At 38.2% G+C, this 27546-nt stretch overlaps 1 protein-coding gene across 4 annotated transcripts; it reads right to left on the bottom strand.

Moving 5' to 3' along the window:
- Positions 1 to 28: 28 nt before the first annotated feature.
- Positions 29 to 27504, bottom strand: myom1 (myomesin 1). Of its 4 annotated transcripts, XM_023326321.1 has the most exons (40): positions 27416 to 27504; positions 26956 to 27130; positions 25325 to 25459; positions 25038 to 25212; positions 22969 to 23126; positions 22711 to 22803; positions 21286 to 21374; positions 21040 to 21081; positions 20676 to 20837; positions 20401 to 20562; positions 19025 to 19166; positions 18287 to 18486; positions 17996 to 18049; positions 17793 to 17917; positions 17530 to 17713; positions 16535 to 16709; positions 16323 to 16444; positions 14377 to 14394; positions 12231 to 12427; positions 12012 to 12138; positions 11011 to 11195; positions 10807 to 10921; positions 10560 to 10716; positions 9192 to 9298; positions 9066 to 9110; positions 8838 to 8974; positions 8595 to 8739; positions 8002 to 8061; positions 7778 to 7845; positions 7577 to 7690; positions 6810 to 6897; positions 6698 to 6736; positions 6504 to 6609; positions 6180 to 6343; positions 6030 to 6066; positions 5575 to 5597; positions 5284 to 5339; positions 4964 to 5179; positions 1220 to 1361; positions 29 to 1142 (listed from the first exon to the last, which is right to left on the bottom strand). In XM_023326321.1, the coding sequence occupies exons 2-40, from the start codon at positions 27099 to 27101 to the stop codon at positions 943 to 945; spliced, it is 4710 nt and encodes a 1569-aa protein (XP_023182089.1). In that variant the 5' UTR covers positions 27102 to 27130; positions 27416 to 27504; the 3' UTR covers positions 29 to 942. The 4 variants fall into 4 exon arrangements, with proteins under 4 accessions (XP_023182089.1, XP_023182090.1, XP_023182091.1 ...); XM_023326322.1 differs by lacking the exon at positions 14377 to 14394; XM_023326323.1 differs by lacking the exons at positions 25038 to 25212; positions 25325 to 25459; positions 26956 to 27130.
- Positions 27505 to 27546: the final 42 nt, after the last annotated feature.

Here is a 27546-nt window from a genome sequence, read left to right as displayed (position 1 = left end):
TGTAAGAAAAAAAAGTTTCATAAATGTATTTCTTTCATGAAGCTTGGCTTTTAATCACACTTGAGAGTTTTTGGATTGATTACATTTACGAATATAAATGTTATTAACAGAAATACTCTCTTGGTATATTCAAATTTATTTACATGCTGTGATCAAAAACAGGATTACAAACAGGAACAAATAGAGCATGATGCATTCCCAAACAGCAGTCTGTTAAACCTTTACACGATATTTGTCAATTTATTTATGCTTTCTGATCCAAGAACAGAAGTCACACTCAGCCGCAGAACAGGAGACCTGCAGGTGGTGGATTTTCAAGGCTTTATTCCAAAATAGATCAACTGCACAGACACGTTGCAAAATCAAAAAAAGGTTGATGCGGATGAAAAAGAAGCTTTGTGCAGGGCTTTTGTAGGAAAACAGAAATACAATGTCCTATTCACACGTTCTATGGAGGGAAGGGAAGTAGCTGTTTTCATTTCCCCAAAAAAGTCAAAGTAAACCTCGTGAACAATCCAGGTTTGCCTGTGTTGTTGTGCTAGCTGAAATTCCGAAGTATATCAACTCCAGATGTGTGGTAACAACATTTTTTCCATTTAATTTTTACAATTGTCACTGTTTTGTTGTAAGTGAATAAAAATTAGACAAAAACACTGTGAAACTAACTTGTTTCCTCACTAAGTTAACCTAATTGTGCTGTTTCACCACAAGAATGTGCCATATGTGTTTTCTCTGTTCATCTGTTTTAGGCCTCTTTCCTATGTTTTCTGACAGATAAGATCTTGCCCATTGCAAAAAAAAAAAAAAAAGAGAGAGAAAAATTCAACATAAAGATGTGTGAATTCCAAAAATCCTGCTTGGTTAAAATTTGTATCTTAAAAAGGAGATTATCATTAACATTTAACAATCAATTTCTATGTCAAAAAGTTTTTCTGTGGTGTTTTAGGCTGTTTTGGCTTCTGTCTCAGCAGAGGATGACTTCTCCAACAGAATTTCTTTAGCATCCACTGGTCGGTCTGACTTTGAAGATTTTGTCTCTATTGGGGCATCATCCGTCATCTTTTCTGTTTCCAGCACCCTGCTGCTGCTGCTGCCCTCCTTTTTGTCTTCCATCCTTTTAGCAGGATCTCTAGCTACGGACCCTGCAAGAGGATATTTCTTAGTGAAACAAACCATCCTGTAGCGTACAGATGACTCTTGCTTGTATAAGTCTGCTCACCTTTTCGTTTTGGGTTTTTCATTCCTGTGACTGAGGTTTTCATTTTTTCTTCTGGAGTATTTGGGTTGAAAACCACATTTCCTTCAGCATCAGTCCAGTAGGAGGTCACGCCCAAGTCAGGCGTCCCCTCTGTGATCTCGAGCTGGACGAAGAACAAATGAGGTAAGACATCTTCATGTAATGAAGCTCTGCAGACAGAATGAATCATCATAAAGTCATTAAAAATTGATCATCATACTTACCCATTCACTGAGGTCTGACCTGTCAGTGATGACCAAGATGCTCAATATATTAATGTGAATGCATCCTTTGCCAATAAATGGTGCTTTCGGAGCGCTTTATATTTCCCATAAGCAAATCTGCAGCAATTATGTTTTTATATTGTCTTGTCTTGAAATGCTTGCTGAAGTTTGTTGATGAGGAAATCGGTCTGACTTGGTCTTCGTCACACACTGATTTAATGTATTTTATTCCAGATTGTCCATATATACATGGTTTTTACATATGGCCCAGATATTTTTGCTGCAGCTGTTCAGATTACAAGTAAAAATCATTGTAGGAGAAGCTGAATTAAAAGGAATATAGAATATATTCAGAAGGACTTTGATCAAGTGTCCAATGCCTTATGTGTTGTCAACATAGACTTTCATGTTTGAGAGTAGAGCTCTGACGGGTTGAAAATATGGCTCCAATTTGCAACGAAATAGCAAAACAAATGAAAATATTGAGATAAACTGCACTACCAATTTATGTCTGGTAGTGCAGTTTGTCTAGTAAACAAACTAGACATTTGTTTACATTGGATAAAATAAGCGTATAACCTTGTTTTTCTCATTTTCTGACATTTAAACAGACAAAACTTTCTGTTTTAGGTCAGGATTAGGGTCTCCATTTGCTAGATCATAAAATAATAAGAGATTCCTTTAGTATTTGGTAGAACTGCCTTTGGAAGTACATGAGTTGCAACCTGGGTTTTCTCTCCACAAGAGAAAACAATAATACAATAATTTCCTGGAATTCTGGCCAATCCCTCCTCACAGATGTGAGTCACATTTGTAAACTACCTATCTCACACACTTTCCAGCTCTGCCCACTCATGTTTTATGGGATTTGAGGGAGTGTGGCCACTTTGAAGCAGTGACTTTGTTGTCCTTAAGCCACATTAACAATCATTTGTAGTTCACTGTCCATTTGGAACCCATTTGTGCAGGCGTTTCACCTAATTTGTTTGTTTGGGAAAATGCAGTCCCTGCTGCAGAAAAACACTCAAATGTAGCTATGGTCTTTATGACCAAACACAATGTTTCATGAGAACGCAGGAAGTGTCTCCAGAAATTTAAGTTGTTTTTCTTAGTGTATTTGCAAACTGTAATCTTTCATGTTTTGGTGTAATGATGTCTTCTTCTCTGAATGGCTTTTCAGCCCATGTTGATACAGAACCTATTTTACTCTGAACAGCGATGATATTTTACCAGCATTAGCCAGCATGTTTTCAACATCTTTTGCTTTTTTCTTTTTGCAGATTTAACTCTAAAACATATTTTTAATTAACTTAATTTTGTGAATCAGCATACGCTTACATAAAAACTATTTAAAAAGCATCTCAAAGATTCTCTCTCATTATTCTAAGACTTAACAAAAAGTAAAAAGGTTAAAGTTCATTCTGATAAAATGTCAGACAGTAGAAAAAAGCAGTCGTGTCATTTTTTTTATACAGTTTATGTAAATAGTTGATTTCAGCAGTGTGTATTAAGGTAAATGTGATCAGAAAAGTTGAGATAGGGGTTTTAAATAAACAGAAAGTTTTTACATTTTTAGAAACGTTCAAATATTGGTACAGATTTAATGATCCTGTTCATCTTTATTCAAAAGTAATAAAAAACTTCTGAACACTTTTGGTCCACTAAGCATGAATTAGTATGAAGGCATTATTATACTTTTATGGTGATAAAATTCCATGAATCATGACTTAAAGCTTCTGACAATAACATTGCTTACTTATAAATAAATAAATAAATATATATATATATATATATATATATATTTTCTACAAGACTAAATAAGCAATTTTGGTCTATACTGTGTACAGTACAGACCAAAAGTTTGGACACACCTTCTAATTCTATGGGTTTTCTTTATTTTCATGACTATTTATAAGGCAAGAAATCCCACTTATTAACCTGACAGGGCACACCTATGAAGTGAAAACCATTTCAGGTGACGACCTCTTGAAGCTCATCAAGAAAATGCAGAGTGTGTGCAAAGCAGTAATCACAGCAAAAGGTTGCTTCTTTGAAGAAACTAGAATATAAGGGGTATTTTCAGTTGTTTTACACTTTTTTGTTTAGTGCATATTTCCACATGTGTTATTCATAGTTTTGATGTCTTCAGTGTGAATCTACAATGTCAATAGTCATGAAAATAAAAGAAACTCATTGAATTAAAAGGTGTGTCCAAACTTTTGGTCTGTACTCTTGGTCTTTTTTTTTTTTTTTTTTAAATTTCATTTATTTTAGTTTTTTTGTTTCTTTTTTTGCTTAACTCCTGTTTTTGCTTCATTTTCTCTGGTTCTCTTATAACAAATGAAGTTTTATTGCAGGGTTGAGGCGACATGTCTCCATGCAGGTGGTAGTTCTTCAGTTTCTCCAGCTCTACAGAAACTGTGCCTACAGGAACAAAGGAGGGAGCTGAAAGGAGAGCGTGGAGTGAGAAAGGTGAACGCTGTAATCAAAGTGAGGCGACTCATAAAGGAGAGGGAGGACAAAGTGGGGATACATGCCAATATTTATTAGTTTAATCAGGAAACAGGGCAACAGGAAGTGGAGCGATAACTACTGTCATCAGTAATAACAGTGACTGTGATGGGTTTGTCATGACAACAGTGAAAAACATCAAAAGTAATGTGCAGACAGTGGAACAAAGTGATGTCAGGGTGTCACATTTAAAGTGGCAGAAACATACAATCTAATGAAATTACTCATGTTTTAACACATTTGCTACTGATTTTATTTGCACCAAAAACACACCAATAATATTAACTTCATGTTCAACTGGGGAACTCATATTTAAGCTGAATATTTCTTAATGACAAGATCTGGGTTTTTTGCTTTTATTGTTTTATGTTACTGGGAAATGATCAAGAAATTATACTAATGTTAACTTTATCAGTTGTCTTATAATTTGTGAAGAGATTCAAGAAAAGAGAACATTCTATTTTTGTTATTTGATTGTTTTTAACTTGGTGAGTAGCGCAGCTTGCAAAAATCTGTAGCAAATGTAAAAACATTCATGTTTTGATTGACGTTCCATGTAAACTAACATTTTTGAGATCAAAGCATTTGATTCAAACAGTTTAGCAGTTATTTTTCTTTTGTTAAGTGAAGAAGTTTTATTTATTCCTCTAAAGCTAATACTTTATTCTGCATGCTACAACTTTACACAAACAGAAATTGCAGCAGTAATATTTGGATTCGGAAGAAATGGCCATATTTATTCAAATTAGTTAGTGCTGGACGAAACGTGGAGATCAATTCTTAGCTTGACTTTTTTTTCTTTTTCTCACAGAAACTGCTTTAAGTTTCAAGTTCAGATGCAGCACCTTTCAAGTTTCATTTAGACACTGAATGCCAACACATCCACCTGCTCTTTTTTTTTCCTTCCAGTGAACTCCATTTACAGGTATTTACGATAAGACTTGGACCACTTTTACTATTTCTTGCCTGACTCCGGGATGAACACACTTACGGTGAAGTCGCCGCTCTCTGTGCCGAACTTGTTCTTCACCAGAATGCTGTACTTGCCGGAGTCCGACGTGTTCACGCCGGTGATGGTGAAGCTGGCGAACTTGCCCGACTCGAACTTCAGGATGCAATGCTCATCGGAGGTGATCTCCCTGTCGTTCTTCAGCCAGGTGACCTCTGGCACCGGGTTGCCCGAAATGTTGCAGGTGAGATTGAGAGCCTGAGGTAGAGAAATGTACAAATATACCAAAAAAAGCACCTCTTTTAGTCCTGCATAGAAGAGATGGAGACAAGGCCACTGTAAGGCCAACACTGTTTCTTTACCTTGCCCTCCTGTATAGTCACCACGTCTGGTAGGCCTCCTGCCACTCGAGCACGATCTTAGCATAAGGAACAGTTTAATTTAATTTAAGATGCCTGTATTTTACCTCTTAAAGTGTCTCATTTATTTCATTGTCTAAAAATGAGTGAAGTAAATGTGGCTTGTGCCATTATCTCACAATGAAGACATGTCTCCATGCAGGTGCTCATTTTACAAAAGGTTGTAAGAAAGATTTTATTCTCTTCAAGCAGTTAGGGCTTCGACTATGACTTTAATAAGAAGTTAATACTTACTTCTCTCTGCAATAGCTGCAGCTCTGAGGATACAAAGAAGAAAGCAACAAATTAAAACAAGAATCAAAGCCATAATTTGGATCAAACTCACTGAGGTTTTGTGTAAAGCTTTATATTTACTCACCACACTATTTACTAAGAACACTGTGCATGTAGCATGTTAGAAATATTTAATGTGGCTGCTAAAATTAATATTAAGTGCTTTCTAACAAGAAAATGAGAGAAGACGGAGACATTCATCTGAGCTGAAGACAATGTGTTTCTTTTGTTGTTTTTTTTTAGATTTTTAGCTGCTGGATCGGATATGGTCCGTTAAAGATGCAATAATAAAATGTTCCTAGTGGTATTTTTTTTTCTCTAAACTTACGTGAATGACTCCATACTCTATGGGTGTCAAAATGTGTACCTAATAACATGGCCACTTTGAAGTTACAGAAAGGTTAGCACAAACTTACTTGAGTCTCTGAAATTCTGCAAAAGCATCATCAAATGCTAAAAGAAAAAAAACAACATTTCATTAATCTGCTCTGTACACGTCTGCTAAGAGACATTCACAAATCAAAACTGAGTACAGCTCAGGTCTCGTCAAAGTCCTTGAGAATCACCTTGACCAGAGAGTTCCACTGTTCTCCTGAGACCGCCCTTTCCATCGTAAAACTCTATGGCATATTTTCCCATGTCTTTCTCTGTGGGCTCTGTGATCTGAAGCCACAGCTGTTCTCCAACCACCCCGCTCTTTATACGGTCAGAGAAGGAGATCGCCGAGTCCCTGTTAGAAAAACGAAAGGCAAAACGCGTGCAAACACAGACCGCTTTGAAAAATAGAAACAAGCAAGAAGATGCACACAAAGCTTTCTCTGTGTGTGTTAATTATATGTATCTGCTGGATAATAAAAAGAAGAGAAGCATGTTCCCAGTGTTAAACTGACTTGTAGTGCCATGTGACTTGGAGCAAGTCGTTGTAGATGCTGACAAATGTGTAGAGTCGAATTCCCTCATCTGTGCTTGTGATCTTCAGTGGAGTGGAGGAATTAGCTAAAAGAAGCGACAACCAAACGGTTATTTTTAACAGTTATGTTTTGAGAAATGATGATTAGGATGCAGAAAACATGTTTCTCCTCACCAATAAAGCTGAAAACTTCATTCATCAAGTCTTTGAAACCTGAAAAAGAGTTAAAAAGGTGATGCAAAGTGCATCACAAGCTGTTTTTACAGACTGACTCTGGAAATGTTACCTTGATCTGTCAGATTCAGTGTGGATGTGTCCTTTCCTCTCTCATCCTTTAGAACAACCTCATACACACCAGAATCCTTTCTGGAAATCTGACAAAACAGGAAAGTAAAATGAATGCAAGTGCATCTCTAATGGAATGCAGGACCTTGAATTTGTAACAATTGGAAAACATGCTAGTGGTTCATGTTTAATTTCAATTTTCAAAAGCACCAAAACCTCTTCAGGTATAACAGAAAATGGAGCATTTGGATAGTCTGCTGCTTCTACAGCTGAGTTATTATCAACCATAATAGTGAAGGATTAATTATTTGACATTTGAAAGATACAAGCTAAACTTAAAGACAGAGAACTCTATATAACATGTCATTTGTTTTAAATCATTATGGTATACTGCTAGAAATAAAACTAAGCATCAAATGAATTATTGTTGTGCTTTAAAAGTTGCCAAAGCATCATCTTGTTTGTTACATATGTCAATATATCTAAGATGCATTTCACACAGTTATTCAAATGAAAAAAAATAACATAAAATTATTTAAGATGTTCTCCTGTTTGACGCACAGTGGATCATCACCTGTGTGTGGTTCAGTATTCGCAAAGCAGTCAATCGAGGAGCTACATTTATTTTCCTTGTTGAGGAAATACGCTTGTGTAACAGTGTTAAGACAGTGTCTACTGTACATATTAATTCATATAGAAGTATTTAAACTATTAAAATATGCAGTCATGAGCATTTTTAGATTTTTCTTGTAGTGAGGTTTTTCTCACCTGGGCAATTTCCAGTTTGAGAACTCCCTCTGTGAAGCCGAGTTGCTCATCGGCTTTGATCTGATGTCCGTCTTTGTGCCACAGAGCCGAGGTATCCTTCTTTATGTTGCCAACCTGGGATGCAGCCAAGTATTTTTAGACTTGAAGTATTCAAAAAAGTGTGCGTGGAGGGGAATGTGCTTCTCTAAGTCTAAGACTCACCTTGCACTTGAGTATCACGCAGCACTCTGGCGTTACCTCCCAACTCAAGCCTTCAATAAAATGAGGACCTGAGACATGTAAAGAAATGTCAGTACTGACTGTCAGTTACAACAGAAGTTTTGATTTATTCTGAATCTAAGCTGATTTTCTGACTTCTTTGACAAAGGAAGTGGAGATCACTCAAATCGAAAAGTAGTTATTCTTGTTGTGTATGTTTACATTACCTTGCTTTCTGAACCATTCCTTTCTCTGAAACTCTGATTCTTTCTGCAGCTGCTTGAACACTTAAAGCAAAAAGAGTAAACAGTGGTCAGAGTCTTTGGCTCAAAATATAGAGGAATAGTTTTATTCCAATAACATAATCCAGTAAACATGTTGATGGTTAGGGGCTGTAGGAGGATGGGGCTTAATTAACATGAATAAGAAATGACAATATGAGTTTTGAATTACATTTTAACTGTTTTAGAGGCTAAACTCCCTTTGGCAAAGCTCATCTATGTGTGAGGCTCTGTGTGTGTTCAGTTCTTCAATAATTTGACAGATCTTTTTCTGCCCTCTAGTGGTGAAACGCTCCCAAAGCATGCTCCACACTTACATTGACATTAATCTGTAAATGTAGAAGATGCTACATAAAAAAGTATTTTACACCAGTTACAGACAAGTGTATTAACAGCACTTTGTACAACCCTCTTTTTCAAGAGTTATTTTTCTCTATAACATTTCATGCAGTTGCTGCAAACACAGAAAGGGGTCTTTCTGCTTGTAACTCAATCAAATGTAAGAAATGTTTTCCATTTGTTTGTTCAACTTAACGTACCATCACCTATCAGCACCAAGCTGGACTGATTTGTTGCTTTTCCGTCGTTCAGCTGGAAAGTGTAAGTCCCTTCATCTTGAGGAGTCAGAGACTCCATGAACATCTCAATAACACCGGTGTTCTTGTCAAAGTTCATTTTGTATTTCTGTAGGAAAATTTGTTTTTAAAACGCAATGTTTTTCTTTTCCTCCCTATTACAAATGGTAACTTTTCATGAAAAAAAGAGTTGAACATCTCACTGACATCTCCCTGGGAGAGAACGTTATCGTTGAAAACGTAATCCACTTTGCCGTTTGCTGACATTTGCGCCGCCTGCAGCCAGAAGCGCACTCTGCCCTTCTCCTGTAACTCGACTGCCAGGTCTGACTTCAGTGGAATAACTGGTGTGAAGAGAAAATGTAGAGTCATCTTACAAGAAATGGGCAGAAATAAAGAAAAAGTCCCATCTCAGAGAAATTTTGAAGCACTTACTCGGAAATTTGTGGTCGTGACTGACCTCCAGCAGCCTCTTTAGCTCTGAGGAACAACAAAAGATTATGATTGAAACTGGGGCTTGACCTGTTCTTTTGTTGCTCTGTTAAAAGAAAAAGTTTCCACCTTCTTCAGAGAGAGTGTAGCTGGATGAAGCACCATCAGTATGGGTGACAAGACATGAGTAAACACCAATGTCCTCCTCCCCAGGACTGTTGAAAACGGTTTTGGATCTGAACACAAAGTGAACACAAACCTTGTGTTAGGATTTATGCAATCTGAAGTTGAATGTACAATGACAGCAACATGTGAACGTCATCGAAACAAACGAGGATAATACTGATGCAAACGGATATAAAATATTGAAAGCATTTTTTCTTTATCAACTCGTTGGCTAAAAGCGGCACACTCTATATTTGGTGACACCCTGCTAAAGCCTTTAAAGAAATTAAACTTTTATGGTCACAACCACATCTGATGCTAAAAATAAATTAAAAACATGGAAAATGTAGTTTTTATTTTCTGTCCCTAAAGATAAGATAACAGACATAACAACACATTAGATCCAGATAAACCAAACTCCTAAGTAACACACATCCTCAGGTGGCGAGAGTCCTCAACTCCCATAAAGTTTTATTTCCTGCTCTGTTATCACGCTAGATCTACATCACTTATTTGCTGTTAAATCTGATATCAGCACTTAGTTACACCAAAACAAATTATAGGAGAAGTTTATAAAATTAGCGACAAGGACTTAAAATATGGAAATTTCTCTCAGCCACTCGTCAACCTGGAAAGGACAAGATGAAATATCATCCTAGTATCGCAAAAATGTTAGGAAACATGAATGAATTTGACCATATCTACAGCCAGAGCAATAAATATAAAGTTGAACAAAGTTGAAGCGGGGACACACACTGGGACATCAACCACACACAGTGAGCAGGAAGGGAGGGAAAAACTCTCCAAAGCTTTCCATTAAAGAGAACTGCAGCAACAAAAGAGGTCGCCAAGTCTCCATGACAACCACTGGACTAAATCCACAAGCCAACAAAGTGATGCCGTTTAAACAGTTTTTCTGTACTACCATCACAAATGTAAACATAAGGAACTTATAAAACACTACTGAAATGTTTGTTTTATTTCAGATGAGATAAAGATTGAGCTACTCAGCAACAAACACTCCAGTTGAGCAACTAATGTTCACTGTCAGTATGGTGGAAGATTTATAATGTTGCGGGCCTGTTTCTAATTTCAAATACCTGGCGACCTTGTTTGACTGTATGGTATTATGAACTCTTTGAAATATTAGGATGCTTCATATAAATAAAATGGTTCTCTCTGCCAGAAAACTGAAAATAGATACACAATGATCCAAATCATATGGCCGAAACAAAACCCCTTGAGTCACCAGACACAAGAGGTACCAATAAATAAGGAGGTTTCCATATCCTTTCTAGTCTGAATGTCATAAGACAGACTGAGTCATCTCACTTGTTTCCCTTGGTCTCTGTGGTCAGGCGACTGGAGTCTGTGATTTCTTCATAATCCTTGGACCACACAAATTTGGAGTCGGGCGTCAAGTTAGAGCATTCAAAATTCAGGGAGATGACACCATCATCATCGACTTCCACGACTATCTCCTTAGTGCCTGAAAGCCAAATAGATGATGACCAGTACAGGACATTCACATTCCCAGCATACCCTCATGATATCTGCCCCTTTATCACCGTTTACCTACCAGGTTTGGTCAGAGCTAGGACTGGCTCTGTAGCATCTGAGGTTTTGCCCACACCGGCTTTATTCTGAGCACGCACTCTCAGCACATACGTTTGTCCTTCCTTAAGATCCTTAACCTGCAAAGTTTAGAGACAGTGGCCAGATTAGACAGCTTGTACAGACCTGTTTTAGGAGAAAATGCTCCAAAAGGACTACAGGTTATGACCTTGAGGTACGTTTTCTCTGCAGCCTTGGTGTTGACGCCCCTCCAGGCTTCCCCTGGTGCATCTCCTTCCTTGATGTCTACGTAGAAACCGTTGACCGGATCGCGGCCCTGGTACACAGGAGGTTTCCACAGCAACACCAGGGAGTCGCTACGCACCTCTAAAACCTGCAGATCGTGAGGAGGTCCTGTAGGAAAATATGTAAAAGTCTTAGAAAATTGGAAGCTTGGCTTCAATTGTAAACTGATTTAGTCTAGAAAGGATTATTCATGATTTGTTGGTACAAGTAGTAAAAATAATTTGCAATCTTGTTTTTCTGGTCTGTATAATTCTACAGTATATATGACAACAGATTTGTTGGTTAAATTAATCATATTGTGATAAAAGTCTCTTCTCAGATGTTTACATTTAATGTCCTTAATTTTTATACATCTATGATCTTTTTGAAAATTAGAATAAGTAGCAAACAATCCAAATACAGAGTAACACTACACATTTTTAATAACTGTTAAGTCAACCAATCATGGCCTTTATTTTGCAGCTACATACAGTGTCTTTCAGTAAATATAAACTTTTTGTCCATATTTCATGTTGAAATTTAACCTTTACAACTTTTCTACCACATTTTTACAGCAGTAGACATCTTTGAACCTTTAATTTTATACCACATTTTTTAGTTTTTTAGACATAGTGAAAATGTGGAAAATCACACCATGTCCTTGATTATTATGTATGGTGGAGAATCCATAATGCTGTGGGTCGGCTTCTCTCCTAAATATTTTTTAAGAGCGAGTAACTGATCAATACCAGGATGTTTTCCACTGGGGAGAAATGTTTAAAGTAAAATATGACCAGTAGTCTGGATTCTACAAAACCAAAGCATAATCGCTACTGATTAATTGTAGGCATCAATCATCAATCTTAATTGATTCAAATGAATTGAATCAATTAAGATTGAGATAGGGTTTTCAGGATCTTGATAGTTCCAGCTTGAGCAACCAACCTGGTACAGCAATGGTCCACTCCTCGCACAGGAAGGTGTTACTGGGCATCGATGGGATCCCGACGCCCGCCATGTTGGCAGCTCGCACCTGGAACTGATACTTTCTGTTTTCCCGCAGCTCCGACACCTGGCAGGCACAGACACAACCAGATAAACTACCTGCTGTCATGCACACAGCTACAAAACATCTGAAAATAGAAAGGGCTCCCCTGCGCTCACCCTGTAGGCCCTCTCGCTCACAGCCTTCACGTTGGCCTCGTGCCATTTCCCCGGCACGCCATCAACGACCTCGCGGTAATCTACAAAATAGCCGGTGATGTCAGCTCCTCCAATGAAAGTCGGCTGCTTCCAAGAGAGCACCATGGCATCGCGCACACACTCCAGAACTGTGATGCCATAGGGTGGAGCAGGAGAAGCTGGGACAGAGAACTTCAAGTTAACACCATCGCCTCCACAGAGACTGTGCTCATGGGAAAGTGAAATAACAGGAAACTGACCACATCTGGTCTAATGCACTCATCATCTTTATTAAATCAAACTGTTTCAGTATTCCTTTACATATGTTACTAAGGAATTAAATACTGAACATGTTCACAACAAATATAGAATACCCTCATATTCAGTTAAATATCATATAATGTTTATGGGCACTACAGAAACACAACTAAGAGTGTAACTGTGAACTTGGTGTACTTTTTGGCTGGAATTGGGCTCATAGTGTCCCAAGAGTTGGATTTCTGGAGTGTTTCATTTCCAGAAAGGTCAAGTGTCCTGCTCTTGGTTGTCCATTTCTGGGGCCGACTCAGACTGAGAGACTCCAGACATGAAAAGTTTCTGCATGTTTGAAAGTTAAAGTGCTCAGGGGCAATCATCAGGAGAGAGGAAGCTGGTGCTGAGGTGACAGAAGACAGACGAAGGAGTCGGGAAGTGACTTAGGGCTAAGTACTGATAAGGAACTATGTTCTAAGTTAACAAATAAGTTTTTAGTTAAAGAAGGGACTGGTGAAGACTTACCTTTAATACAGAAGAATGCAGGTGGAGTTTTCCATTTGTCATATTTATATTAATTTTAGTACAGAGTTTTATAAAAAAAAAAAAAATAGATCTTGAACCTTTCTCACATAGTCACAAACTTTAATGTATATTAATGGGATTTTATGCATCAGATCACTAGAAAGTAATGCATCTTTGTGAAGAAGGGGGTGGTTTTTATCTATTTGTGGCATTCAGCCTCCTTTATACAGTAACTAATATAAAATCCATTGAATTTTAAGAGGCATGCATGCGTTTGTAATCCTTCAGAAGTCATATGATTAAGAACTATAATTTAAATTTATCTACACTGTCAGGGTCTCAAAGGTTTGTTAGAGACCACGTTTATATATAAGGTTGTGGAGAAGTTTAAAGTAGGGCACAACATCACAACATCACATGTCACAGAGAGTTGTTCAATCCATCATTGGAAAAATGGAGGCATGCAGTCAATAGTTCCTAAACAGGTTACCAGCGACACCTCAAAATTGTTTAAAACTTTTGAGAATTAAGGTCTATAGATGCACTTCATCTAATTCGGCTGAGATTGAGCTTTTCTCAAAGAAGAAAAAATAAGTTCAGTCTTCAGATGTACGCAATGCTGGTAGAAACATTCCACAAAGACTTGCAACTGTAATTGCAGCAAAACGTGGTTCTACAATGTACTGACTCAAAAGGCCTAATGACACACTTTTAAAATGTTTATTTGTTAAAAATCTGAAAGCTGTGTAACAGTTTTCTTCCTCTTTATAATCATGCGCTTTCTTCCATTGGTCTGTCTCATAAAATCCCAATAATAGACTGAAGTTTGTGGTGGCAAAATTATGTGAAATAGCTCATGGGGCATGAACGTGTGTACTTTGCAAGGTGCAGTAAACTTGGGTGACAGAAAATAAAAATATATATATAAATATATTATGCTTCTTTCTGTTCATTTATTGCAGCATCCACTAAAGGGTTTCAGGTTCTCTCCTGGTCTTTGCACTCTGCTATTTACCAGGACCCTCTACAGTGAACTTACGTGCGCCACCGGGTTTTTTGTCCACCACAGCAGTTTGATCCTGAATCTGAATGACTGTCTCAAAGTGTACAGCTGAAATTTTATCAGTAAGAAATTCAGAAACTGAGCCTGACTCTGAGAGGGGGTTCTGGTCTACAGACCATGAACCAGCAACCCTGACCCCCTCTCCGCTTTCAGTGTCAGCCTGAGGTTTATTGTGCCTTTCAACAGTGAAAGGGGAAGGCTGGACAGTTTCATGCTTGTCCGTCCAGCGTGGCTCGTGCTCGGTTAGTGGGCACGCGTTACCCCCCGGCCCCATCTTCGAAAACACACCATGTGGAATGCCGCCCCCTATGGGTGTTAGCAAAGAAAAGCAAAAACAATGACTTAAACCAGGCAACCACAATATGTTGCAACTAAATCACAAAACAATAATGGAGCACAACAACAGAAAAAAAAACATGAACACATAAACACAATATTCAGCACATCAGCCTGTAAAATACAAAGCAATGTCTTCATCTGACTGGGAGGGAAAATGAAGACAAGATGACCAGTAGGTGACATCCATGTGAGAAGGATTTAGGAATATGAGAACATGCACCAACAACTTATGATGTTCAAAAACAATGCCAACAAGGCACTCATTGTTCTGCTATGGTCGTATTTTTATGAACAATATTTTTTCCAACATGACTTTATATTAATGGGAAGATATTTTTAGTTATTTGTTCTTGTTTGGGTGTCTTCTAGGATTTTTTTTTTCTTTTATTAAAATTAATAATCAATTTTAACACATGTTGGACAAATAGAAAGCAAAACACATTTACCAAACATCTGCCTGCAAGTTAAATGCATTGGCATTGCTTCTGAGTGTGTTTCATGAGTACAAAAAGACTCTCAGCTTTAAATCAGCCAGTGAATGACAGACATCTAAAGGCTTTGTTAGTTAGGATGCTGGAGAAAGATTTTGTTAGGAACAGAGAGGTGCTTATTGACGATTAGAATACTTTTGCACATGCTGAGCTGCCATTAGAATGTATTTGTCCCCTAATAGACTTCCTCTCATTTTGCTTTTTTGTCACACTTTAATGTTATTACACTAGACACACACCTAGGCCTGATAACTGCCATATCTGTAGAATTAAAAAATCCTGCACATAGAACTCATCTGAGACCATGTAGTAAGCTAAAAGATTTCAGAAGAGAAGAGATGAGCAACAAATTCAATGACCTAAATCAGTCTGGATGTTACAAAGCCTGGAAATCAGTTGTGACCTTCAGTTTGAATACACTTGGGTTGTGCAGAATAAACAATGACCCATTACCCAGGAAGTCTACATCTGAGAGTTCCTAAACAAACCAAATTAAAGTTTTGAAATGGCTTACTCGAAGTCCAGACTTAAATTATGAGCCTTTTGTATTTATTGTTTTTTTTCCAATATTAACATTTGTTGGATGATCTCAAACATTTAAGTGTGACAAAATAAAGAAAACAGAAGAAATTTCTTAAAACTTTGCATTGACAAATATAGCATGTTAAAACAATCAGAACAATTCTTTGCTAAGTTAGCTTCAAAAGCAAATTCTAGAACAAGAAAATATGGAGTAGTCTAAAAGATCTGTCAGGGTGTGGAGGGTCCATCTTTTGGTACCTTCAGCACCATGCGTAGACCAACACAATCTCGACCCAGGAAAGGTGAGTGTGAGGAAAGGGGGATTGTGGGAAACGGTGTACCACATTGATCCGGTTTGTAACGACCGCTGAATTGGATCAAGTTGATCCAAAATAGAGGAAGTATACAACTCCTGACCCCAACCTGCTTCAGGCAAAGCAGGAAGTGAGGAGTCTGTAGGGTGGATGCAGCTGAACAGGGTGGTGTAGAACAAAATTTTGGAGTGACAGAGTGGGAGAGTGTGGGAGTGCAGATGAAGATTTGAAAACACTTTTGACAAAATAACAGTTTCACTATTATTGTTGTTCTTCCATCACTTTTCCCCAGCAAACTAAATATGTTTCTGAATTTGGGATCAATAACTAAAGAGATGTCAAAAGTCACACTATTGAGTGCATTCAGGAGACATTTTGTAAACAAGTGATCTATTTTCACCCAGTTAGTTAACTCTTAATTTATTTACCGGTATTCCTACTAAATACAAAATATAAAATATATAGTTCAAATGACAATTTTATGCAAAGGATTGAATAATCTAATATTTCCAGTATTTCTGACTATTAACATAATAGTTTATCCCGTGACTGATGTTTTTTCACTTACCAATCGCAGCTTTTACTTCCACTGGTTCTGATATTGGGGAGAACTGGCTGAGCCCTGCGGCGTTCACAGCCCTCACCCTGAACACGTACTGCTCTCCAGTAATCAACCCATGGCAGATGAACCTGCAAGACAGTAAATTGAATTTATGATCCATAACAGATGCTGATTTATATCTGATTAATATCAGAAGAGTATAAAAGAAGTAGTTTTACCTTGTTGCCCTAACAGGCTTGTTGTTGCATGGCTCCCACACATCGCTCCCAACAATACTACACTCAATGTAGTACCCCACCAAATCTTTGACATCCTTAGACGCCTCCCAGCTCACCACGACGGATGTGTCTGTGTTTCTGGTGGGGACGACTTTCCCCGGAGCCGATGGGATATCTGCGGATGAGATCGTTTCATATCTTTAGGCTACTATATTTATTTACATAATGATGTTCATTACTCTTAAACACCAATAAGTTAGAAATACTATTAATGGTTTCAAGATAAGCAGAAGTGATTAAGGATTTAGAGTTAATATAAGAGTTGGCAGGCAGTGTGTTTAAGGTGTTTCTTTGGCTCCATGATGTCAAAGTTAGACTTGGTTATTTATAAATATATTTAGATTTTTAGAGGGAAAGATGAATTTTTATACATAAAAAACATCTGGGTTATGTCTTTACCCAGAATACTGGGTTTATGCTGTTCTGCTGGTAGTTTTAGAGAAACATTGGGTGAAATATGTGACCTACTTAGGCAAATCAAATAATACACATGATTACTGTAATGATAATAAAGGCTTTCCATTGGATAATAAAAAGGGTGTAAATATTTTCAAAGTAAGAAAAACAAAAACAGAGATTTGTTATTATTATTATTTCATTGTATCCACATCTCCACTATTAATGCATGCATAATTTGCATTCAGAAACAAGTTTATTGGTTGAATTGAAATTTAAATCTGCTAAAGGTATGAGAATTTTTAAGTCAACTGTATGTTGATCAAAACCTACAGTTTTAATCTACCTAGATCTAGTTGAACCAGATCGAGGATAGCAAAGTGTCCCAAATTATTTTGTTTTTAACTGAACTTTTAGTCAGGAAAGTGTTTGACTCCGGGATAAAGATTCCACAAAGACATTGTTAAACAAATTAAAGGCATCTGTGATACTATGTGCCAGAAAAAATATATGTCCTGCAAGTTCCTGTGTCTTCTGACCAAGCTTGTCGCCCACAGTGATGGCTTCAGTTGGCTCAGACGGTTCGCCAACACCAGCAGAGTTGCAGCAGCGGACACGGAACAGGTAGGACTTTCCCTCAGCGAGATCAAACAGAGCGAAGCGAGGAGACTTGACTGGGATCTCTGTGTTCACCCTCTGCCAGTTATCTGTGCCCGAGACACACTGACAAACAAAACCGATAGCGACAAACAGATTTTAAAATTTAAAAATTGCAACAAAAAATAAGTTTGCTAATATTCACCTTCTCCACATAGTACATGACCCCTTCAAGGCCCTTCTCTCCAGGAGGCTTCCAGCTCAGGACCACATAGTTTTTGGTTGCTTCAGTCACTTGCAACTCACGAGGTCTGCCAGGAACAATGCCCTCTAGACATAAAAGGATGAGTTGGATGGGCCCCAATCCTCAGGTAAGCAACATGACATCCAGTACTGTGACTTTCTTACCTGCAGGCTCCTCCTCTGTGACAATGATTTGGCCGGTCCAGGGTGCAGAAGTGCCTGACAGAAATGTCATTGATTATATTTTGATGTTTACCATTTCCTGATTTTTATTCATCTTCCATTTTCAATATTTTCTACTTGCTTACCTTCAAACTGAGAAGGGCTTAGCTGTAGTTTTCCTTTTTCTCAGCATGTTTTACTTTTATAAGATCATGAATCTCAATGAATTTAGCTCTTTTACCAAAGTTTTTTTTACCACTGACATAGTAAAGCTGGATCCCCTGGGTATAGTACCTCTCATGCGGGCTCGATCGGCCGGATCCATTGCTGCCACCGGTTCAGAGACCCGAGACGGGTGGCTGATCCCGGTCTTGTTGACAGCTCGGACTCTGAAGATATAGGATCGACCCTCCACCAAACCAGTGACGGGGAAACGGGCAAACTTGACCGGAGTGTCATTGCACTGAACCCAGTGAGTTGTTCCAACCTCACATCTGTTCATAACAACACAACCGCAGAATATTAAACTGAATTGACAATATAGTTTTACTTGCAGCTTTACTTTTGATAACCATAAAATGACAAGAATTGTTTTATGTCATAGCCTTGAATAAAACATTTTGTGGTTAAGGTCTGTCATCTTACTGAGGTAACAATTTTTTAAATTTCCTCCTCTTTCAGAGGTTCTAACATGTTTGAGGCAAACATACTTTATCTGCTACTGCATTACACAGAAGTACAAATGCAACTTCTGTGATATTGTGTCTTAGTTGTTATTCTTTTTTGATTTTTTTTTTACCAGTAATATGGGAAATCTGTGGCCTGTAATTTTGCACTGTTTTGCTTACGTTTCAATAATTACTCACTCAAGGTTAGTATGAACCACATCCTTTTTATTTTGAAACATTTTCCTTTTGGTAGTATTTTTATTCTTAAAGAAAAATATTATCTATAGACTATCAGCAACGTGAGCATGTGACATAGTGCTTTGTAGGATTAGCTAAGCTAACAAACCAGAGCAAAATTACAAACCTGTCAACAAAGTAGCCCAAGATGGCGTTTCCTCCCTCAACAGCTGGTTGCTTCCAGGTAACAATAATGTAATCCTTGTTGGCATCCAGACAGCGTACGTCCAGTGGGGCTCCAGGAGCACCTTCCACCTCTGCATCTGCATCTAAGCATACAATATCACCATGATAAGTATGTTTATAATGTATTTCTTTATGTTCCAGGCACTAGAATCGCCAAGAAAAGGGAATAATTAAGCTTTTGGGTATTAATGTATAATTTCATTTGACTATTCTACGAGTTATATTCGTGAATACTTGTTCAGTCAATGTGCTTTTTTGAAGCAAGTGGGAGTTATGGCTATCGCATTGACTTTTAGTGCTGCTTTCTAAGTGCTTAATTATCAACGATAATTTTCAGAAATATTTTGTTTTTTATATCTGGCATATCATGAAATAACTACTTTGGTCAATATTCCAGACACCTGTTAACATGTCAAAGTCAGCATAAGTTAATTTCAAGGCTAATGCCCATTCACGTTCATGACAGTAAACAACAGTTTGACATTATCTGTTACTGCAAATTCTGAAACAATGAATATTTAGAGGGGTCAAATGTTCAGAGGGAACAGTTGCTCGTAAAAAGAGTTTAAAATATTCAACATTTGTATTATTAATTAGCAAAAATATACTTTGCATACTTTGTGAGGCAGATAACATCAAATATCCAAGTTAGCACATTGAGTAATTTGAGCAGCGTGTCCTTTCTTTCTGAAAGCCTTTATTAATCTCACAGCTCTTACAGCCAGACTCATTCCATTAATAAACCCTCTTAGAATATTATAACTGCAGCCAAGACCAGAGTGTTTTTGTCATGGAGATCATACCTTGCCTCTCCTTTTTCTGGGCAACCATGAGCTTGCCACAAGGGAGAAATAAGGGTCTATTTTCATAACCTCTTCATGCTCAGCATGACTGGTGTGCAGATGCTGAAACCATGTTTGACAGGATGTCTCTGAAGGCAACAAAGATAAGCTCAACTGACCTGTTTTTTCCATGGCATTCAAACACATGCCAGAGACTTGACGCTCAGCAGTGCCTCCATTAGAGATATCCTATTTAAAACCACTCAATGACATTCAGACACTGATAAATAAACAGCGTCATTATCAGGTGCCGGTGAGTGTGGTGTTGTGACTGTGACCTTGATCTCCTGAGACACAATCCACCGAGTTAAGCTTGGGTTGACGTGGATTACAACTATTTAAGTTATGTAAACAAATAACATGTGTTGGGTTTGTTGCATTGTTTTGAACATATGTGGATCAAATTTAGCCAAAACACACAATTAAAACTTCACCTCTAACGTTTTCTGATAAAATATCCTTAAAAGAGGTTTACCTTTGACAAACGCATAGGCAGAGTAGGTCTCGTATCCAGACTTAGTGGCGACGCGCAAAGTGTACAGGCCCTCGTCCTCCTTGTTAAGGTGGGTGAGTGTCAACGTGGCTCGGTCTCCACTCCAGTGCATGTGGGTCCATTTAGATGGAGACAACAGCACATCTGAAAGACACAGCACGGAAGGTGGTGATTGCATTTATAGTAACGTAAACTGAAGATACCAGGTTGGACGAGGGTTTAAAAGTGAGCCAGTGTAGTAATACGTCTCTACCCACCATCTCTGTACCACTGAACCTCCGGCTGGTAGCGGTGGAGAGCTGGGTAGATGATTACTGTGCAGCCCAAACTCATGGTCTCCCCCTCTCTTCCAAACGACACTCCAAACGTATCAACGATGTGAATCTGGAACGTGATGCCATACTCGGAAACTGGGCCGACTGGAGGCAAAGAAGACAACTAGTTATTGGAAACTATATGTTGTGCATGACATCTAGATATCTTTTCATGCTGCTTACTATATTTAATTTGACAGTAGAGTAAAAGGAATAAAGTAACAATGAGATTAGACTTGTTGGGAAGTGTCCTGTCTCCAACAACGGTACAGAAATTTTAAAACCGATGCGGGAAATAAACACTTACGTCTGGGCACTGGCAGTGTTTCATCAATTTCACCTTTGAACCCTGTGGAAAAGAGCAGGAGCTGCTATAAATACTTACAGTACGCAGCACACAGTGTTGTATGTCAGTCAGGATGAACTGTATGTACAGTATTTTAAGAAAATATTACAAGAGCATATATCTAGTTTTGACTTTTAAATGTGCCTTTAAATAATTTTATATGTGATTATGGGGGTTGTGATAGTGCTGAGCTTCGGTGAAACCTACTTTTGACAACGACAGAGGCAAATGCAGACTGCTCTCCTTGCGAATTCATGGCAGAAACACGATACTGGGCAGTGTCATCAAAATCACATCTGCAAGATGAAACCATTAATCAGTGTGCATAATATGCACATAACATCAATGAGGGATTCACAGGTTTGGCGCCCTTTCTCTGTAACTCCAGCAGCAAACCTCTTATGTATATACTGTATATACATAATACCAACGATGTGGGCCCCAAGCCATAAAGCATCCCAAAACTCTGAGCCAGGAATACGCTGGCAATAACTAGACACCACTGGTGATGTCATTTCCATCCAACGCAATGGGGCCGCTGTACTTGAAGGAACGTGTCGGGTGAAGTACCAGAAACTGAATCTGATGTTGGCACATACAAAATATGCAGGAAATTCAGCCCACCTTGTGAGTTTGGTTGTTTACGTAAGAAGCAAAATGTGACCTATGGATGGGTCCAGAGTTCCAACCAGGCTGTACCGAGAGGTATTTAATGGAAATGCAGATAGACAGTTTAGAATAATGCTTTACATGATCTTTCCTTCTTTCCATGCTAACTAGTTAATTAGCTAGCAAGATTTAGAGAGGAAGTCATCTAGTTAGATAAATAGTGTGTTCAGCTTGTACTCTAAAGATGAGATGTGTGCATTTTAAGTCACAAACACCAAAACAAGTTCCTCACAAACCATGAAATCACTTTCTAACATGGGCACTGTGTCAACAAAAGTGGCGATAATTTCATATGCAGATTTTTTCTGAAATGCTTCAGTGTATTTCTCTAAACAAAATTTAAATTCTCACTCTATCTCAGTCCCATTTGCTACATGAATTTGGCTGAGTTCCTACAAACAAGTGTTTAACTCCAATAGACAGACATGTTATTGTTGTAATCTAGTTTGCATATGGGTCGTATGAACATAGTCTGATAGTGAACAACATTTCTCCATTATGAAATCTTCATAGTGAGGAGATGTACAAACATTCAATTGGGTAAATTAATGTATATTTTATTTTAAAACAAATATTCACATATTAATACTAACTAACAATATTGTCCTCATGAGCAACTGATGTATTATGCCTTTGTGTGATTTCAGGCGTTTAAGTGAGAATAACTGAGGGTGCATTAATTTATTCCTCCCCAGAAATTGCTTTTTCAAACTACATTTTATAGGAAACCCACTAAATATGTCATGGGATGTCCTAACATTCTTGCTATACCTGTTTACGTTATATCAACCATGTAGTAATGTTTTTATTTTGTTGATTCAAGAACATTCATTTTGTTAAGAGGTGGTTAGCATTGTTCTTCTTGTAAGTATTATCCTGTGGAAAGTAACTTACATCCCTGTAAGTCTGTATGTAAAGAACTATATAATTGGTTTTAAGTTTGACAGGGGAAGCTACACTTACTTGTTAATCTCCAGCGAGTGCACATTGTATCTGCTCTCCAGTTTAAACTTGCCAGGATTGGCAAGTGGGTCAATTGCCACATTGTTTTTGTACCTTAGATTAGGAGGTAGGAAACATGACAGAAGACAGATAAAAAGAGAAGACTTAAAAGAGCCAGGAAAGAGAATTTTGAGAATGTTCATAAAGAATTAGAAAGAGGTCAGGAAATCCAGGAATGACTAGAGGTTATGTTCTAGGTGATTTATGTCTGTGGCCTACCAGATGACCCTGGGGTCAGGCCAGCCGCTGACAGTGCAGTGCAGCCGCACACACTGCTTCTCCCACACAGTGTGGGAGCGAGGTTTAATCACAAACTCCGGGGTGTGCATCAGGCTGTCTTCGTTCATCCTCTTGAAGTGTTCCTCGTGTTCATGGATCTAAACATAGCAGAGGAAAAACATTCAGGATAATTTCACCTTTCCCACCAGTGAACATCTAACCCTAACAAAACAAGGCTCCATAAATGCAGCAGGAATTCACATTGCATACCCAAACAGTGCAAATTCTGCACGTCTTTTAATTTCAGATGCACATGCAAGCCTTGAAGCAACAGCATGTGTTTTAAGAGTGAGTGCAGTGCATGATTTTGAATATATTCTAATTTTAGCTGGATGTGTGTGGCTACATGCCATCCAGCACAAGACCTCAGGGACTCTGCTTCCATGTACCTCAAGAAAAGCAATCTCCTTAAGAATTTGTCACCCACTAGTGAGCTTGCCTGGCAGAGTAGAGACAGATAAAGGCTCTAAGGGTGGTAACTCGTGTTTCTAATGCTTGTTAAATGGCCCAGCTACTACTTCACATAATCACTCAGATATATAAATAACTTTCTTGTGCAAAATGATGTAAGAAAATCTCCTTTACCAAATGCATTCAACATTATTTTGCTTTTACCGTCTCATTAATTATATTAAGGAGTTTAACGATTCTACAGTCATTTACTGTTACAGGATGAGTTGAATCTTCATCAGCACAGACTAAACATCTGCATGAATTTAAATAGTACTTGCATTGATTCTGTAACAGTATGTACAGATATTATTGCTAGTGTGCATTCAGCTAAAACTGGATGCTTACCTACAGTATGTAAAAAGTGACTGTCATTATCTGACTTTCAGCCATACTAAATGTTTCCTGTTTCAGGCCAGTGAGGATTAACAATATGTTTTGTGTTTGGCAAATCCCAGAATAATAAAAAGATTGAACGTTTTATTAGTTTTATTAGTTTCATTAGTTTCTTTAAACTCCAAAGTTTAAATACATTTCCTTAGTATTTGGTGGAATTGGAATGGGATCAGTGCTTTGTTATTCACTAGTCTAGGCATTAACATTGCTACTTGTAACTAATTTAGCACTATGCTTGCTTAGTGTTATTTTCCATTGGAGCTTTAACTTCTTGGTTGATGTCTTAAAATATTGCTTCAATACCTCCACATGATGTTCTTCACGCATGACTCTAAAGCAAGGTCTGCCCCTGAATGGACATTCAAAGTGTAATCCGGCTTGTTATGTTTCTTTTTGAATAACTGAATGGGATCAGTGCTTTGTTATTCCCTCGTCTAGGGATTCACATTGCCTAGATGAGGGAATAACAAAGCACTGATCCCACTCAAAAAGGAGTGTAATACCACTCCTTTTTGATTGGTCTTACAGCCCATGTTGGTACTGGATTTGTTTCACTGTGGATAATGACACTTTCTTACTAGCTTCAGCCTGCCTCTTTACAAAGTCTTCAGCATCTGTTCTTGAGTTGATACACAAAACACATTGATCTCCCCCCTAAACGGTATGATGGCTGGGCATTCCTATGGTATTTATACTTGTGTGAAACTGTTTGAAGAGATTAACCTTGAGGCATCTGGAAATTCTGCTCAAGGATGAAACAGACTTTTGGAGGGCCACAGTTTGTGATATTTTGCCTATGACATCCACAAGTAGTGTGGACAGAGTCTCCCTGAGGTGCTGCCCTAAAATACACCTACATGTGTTTCTCCATTCAGGTCAGGTGTGGTGATTTAACTGATCAGAAGTTCACAAAGACATGAAATGATCACCCTGGAAAACCTCACATTGTTGAAATGCATAGTAATCATAGTGATCTTAGTGAAAGGAAACTTCTGAATTTGAAGATAGTAATAAAAACAAAATCTATAAAGTATTACTCTATTATTCTGGCATTTAGATTATTCTCATTATTCTAACTGACCTAAAACAGGAAAAGCTTAGCCTGATTTTATTGACTATGGCAAAAATTGGTTATCTGAATACCAACATGACATGGCACTGACCCGTTTATTCAGAGAGATGCGTTCAGCCGACTCACGCATGGCCTCCTTCCTGGAAATCACCTCTGACCTCTCCATCTCCAGACCACTCGTAAACAAGTCCCTGCGGGCCATGTATGCAGCCGTGTCTCTCACTCTGGCCTCCTCTGTGTCTGACAATCCCGTAGCAAACTCTTGACTATTGGTGTCAGCGGAGCAGAACCAGGAGTGGGTTTAGAGGAGTAAGAATTAACATAACTGAAATAGCTCAAGATAGTGCGGAACTTTCTATGTGGTGAACGTTTTGTTACCTGCCCCTGAAGATGGGCACTACATAGCCGATGATTTGGTTCTCTTTGTCAAGAGCCAAGTAAGATGGCTTGGATCGCTTGGGTAAGGGGCTTAATCTGTTCTCCTCCAGTCCCGAGTGAGAAGACACCTTAAGTCTGAGACAAACACAATAGCATCAGTCTGGCACAAGCCAGACAGTGCAACATTTTATAAAACAATGTAAAGGTAAAGGTAAAGCGAGGAATTGATTAGCAGTAGGTTAACATGAAATGATGGAGAAAGTTTAGTCTTTATTGCAGCATATTTATACCTACCAAAAACAGTTTGATTGAATTAGCTCCAATCTACCATAATGAAAAATAAAATTAAGGCCTGACTAACTCACTAAAATCTTCCAAATCCTGAGATTGAAACAGCTAATCCGCTTGACATTGCAAGAAAATCAAGAGGAATGAATACGACCAAGAAGTATTGCCTTAGTTCACTTTTTAGCTTTTCTGTTTACAATGTTTCCATTCAAAACAATACATTTCTGTCCACTGTAATCCTGGTTAAACTCTGCTCTGTTTAATTTTATTAGGGACTGTGATTGTGTGGAAGTGGGGTTTGGTATTTGAAGTATGCGATAAAGCAATCTCCACAAAGTAGGGCAATCAGTTATGAGCAGCTCTCTTTTTCCATGTCTGTCTTGGTCAATACCCTTTAAATAACTTGCGCATTCATTTGACTTTCCAAGATAAAACTTGTAAAAAGATCCTAAAGAACAACTTTATTCACAAAAATGTAGTCATTTGCTATGGTTTAAAGATATTGGTACAAATGGAGCTATCAAAAGTGCTGGGTAAAATAAGCATTGTGTTGGTAGGTAAATCGGGGCAATAATTGGTCAACTTCATAACCCTCCTCATTTTATCCTTAGTCACCACAGCACCATTTTTGTGCCAATCTTCTAAAATTTTGGCTATGAGATGATTAAAGACCCTGATCTTGTTCACACTCAGCAGGTTGGCTTGTCACTAAGCTGTAAGCTTTTATGCACTAGGGAAAGGAAAAGCATAGCGTACTCCTCTCAAATGTTTGTGAGTCTGAATAAGCTCAAAATCATCTACAACATTTCTCTCATTATTTCAATTAATTCTTATGTAGTCTTTAATATTTTTGGGAACATATCGCACATTAACACAATGAAACACATACAAAAACTATTTTGTCTTTAGAAACACCTTCAGAAACACTGCCAAAACAATCAATACAAATGTGACCTGGTGGTGAAATTTTAGTTACTTTGGGATGAATGTGTTAAATGTTAGTCTCATTTTGTATGAAAACACTCGCTGCATCTCCGGAATAGCATGCAAAGGCCAGCATGCAGGACACCAACCAGTTTTGAGTTGATACTGACAAGAATAATCTTCAGTTTTGAATGAAGGTTCATCAAAGTGAAATTAGGAATAATTAAGAGGGATAAAAAGTGGTTACTTGGTGTAAAGGAAAGATGATCCCAAAGCTCTGACTGGGAAGAGTTCCAGTAGGGTTGATGGAGGTGAACCAGCTCAGCTGGGGTGGGGAAGGCAGAGGTGTTAGAAAGGTAGTAGGGTTTTCCTTGGATATTGTAGTTAACTACCCCAATCTTCTTCATCCTCCTTCTTACCCCCTGCTGCTGGAGGACAGGCTGGTTCCAGCAGAGTACCTGCTGCTGGACTGGTAGTGCCTCATTTTAGACTCTGCCTCCGTGCTACGGTAGCTACGGTCGTAGTGGCGATGGTGCTTCTGGTAGAAGGGTATTGATCCAGACATGATGCGGCCCAGAGATTCTTCTTGTCTTTCTGTTTGTCACGTTAGTTCAGTTAGACAGCAGGTTCATCATCTTTTATTCTCTGCTGTTGCACATAAATTTAGCTTTCATGATAACAAAAAAACATAACTGTAGCTTAAACACTTCTAGATGATTTGATTTAAAAAGAGAGGCTCAAGCATCAAGAAACTTGCAGCATCTGCTTCAAAGACATCCGTTTCAGACAGTCAGGCACTTCATTGACATGCTTAATCAGACATATGCACCAATTACAACCTGGCAAGCTGCATTCTCATCCCCACATGAGTCCACTTACCCTGTACAAAATCCCTCAAACTCCAACCTTTTCAGAAAAATTAAAGATCCAAATCCACTCGTTACAGCTTGATAGCCCAGCAAACCCACAGGTAGGTGCTTACAGTGCTGCGGTCTACACAACCAAAATAA

This window comes from Xiphophorus maculatus, chromosome 21 (assembly GCF_002775205.1).
Source record: "Xiphophorus maculatus strain JP 163 A chromosome 21, X_maculatus-5.0-male, whole genome shotgun sequence".
Lineage (NCBI taxonomy): Eukaryota > Metazoa > Chordata > Actinopteri > Cyprinodontiformes > Poeciliidae > Xiphophorus > Xiphophorus maculatus.
This window is presented reverse-complemented; position numbering and strand designations above follow the sequence as displayed.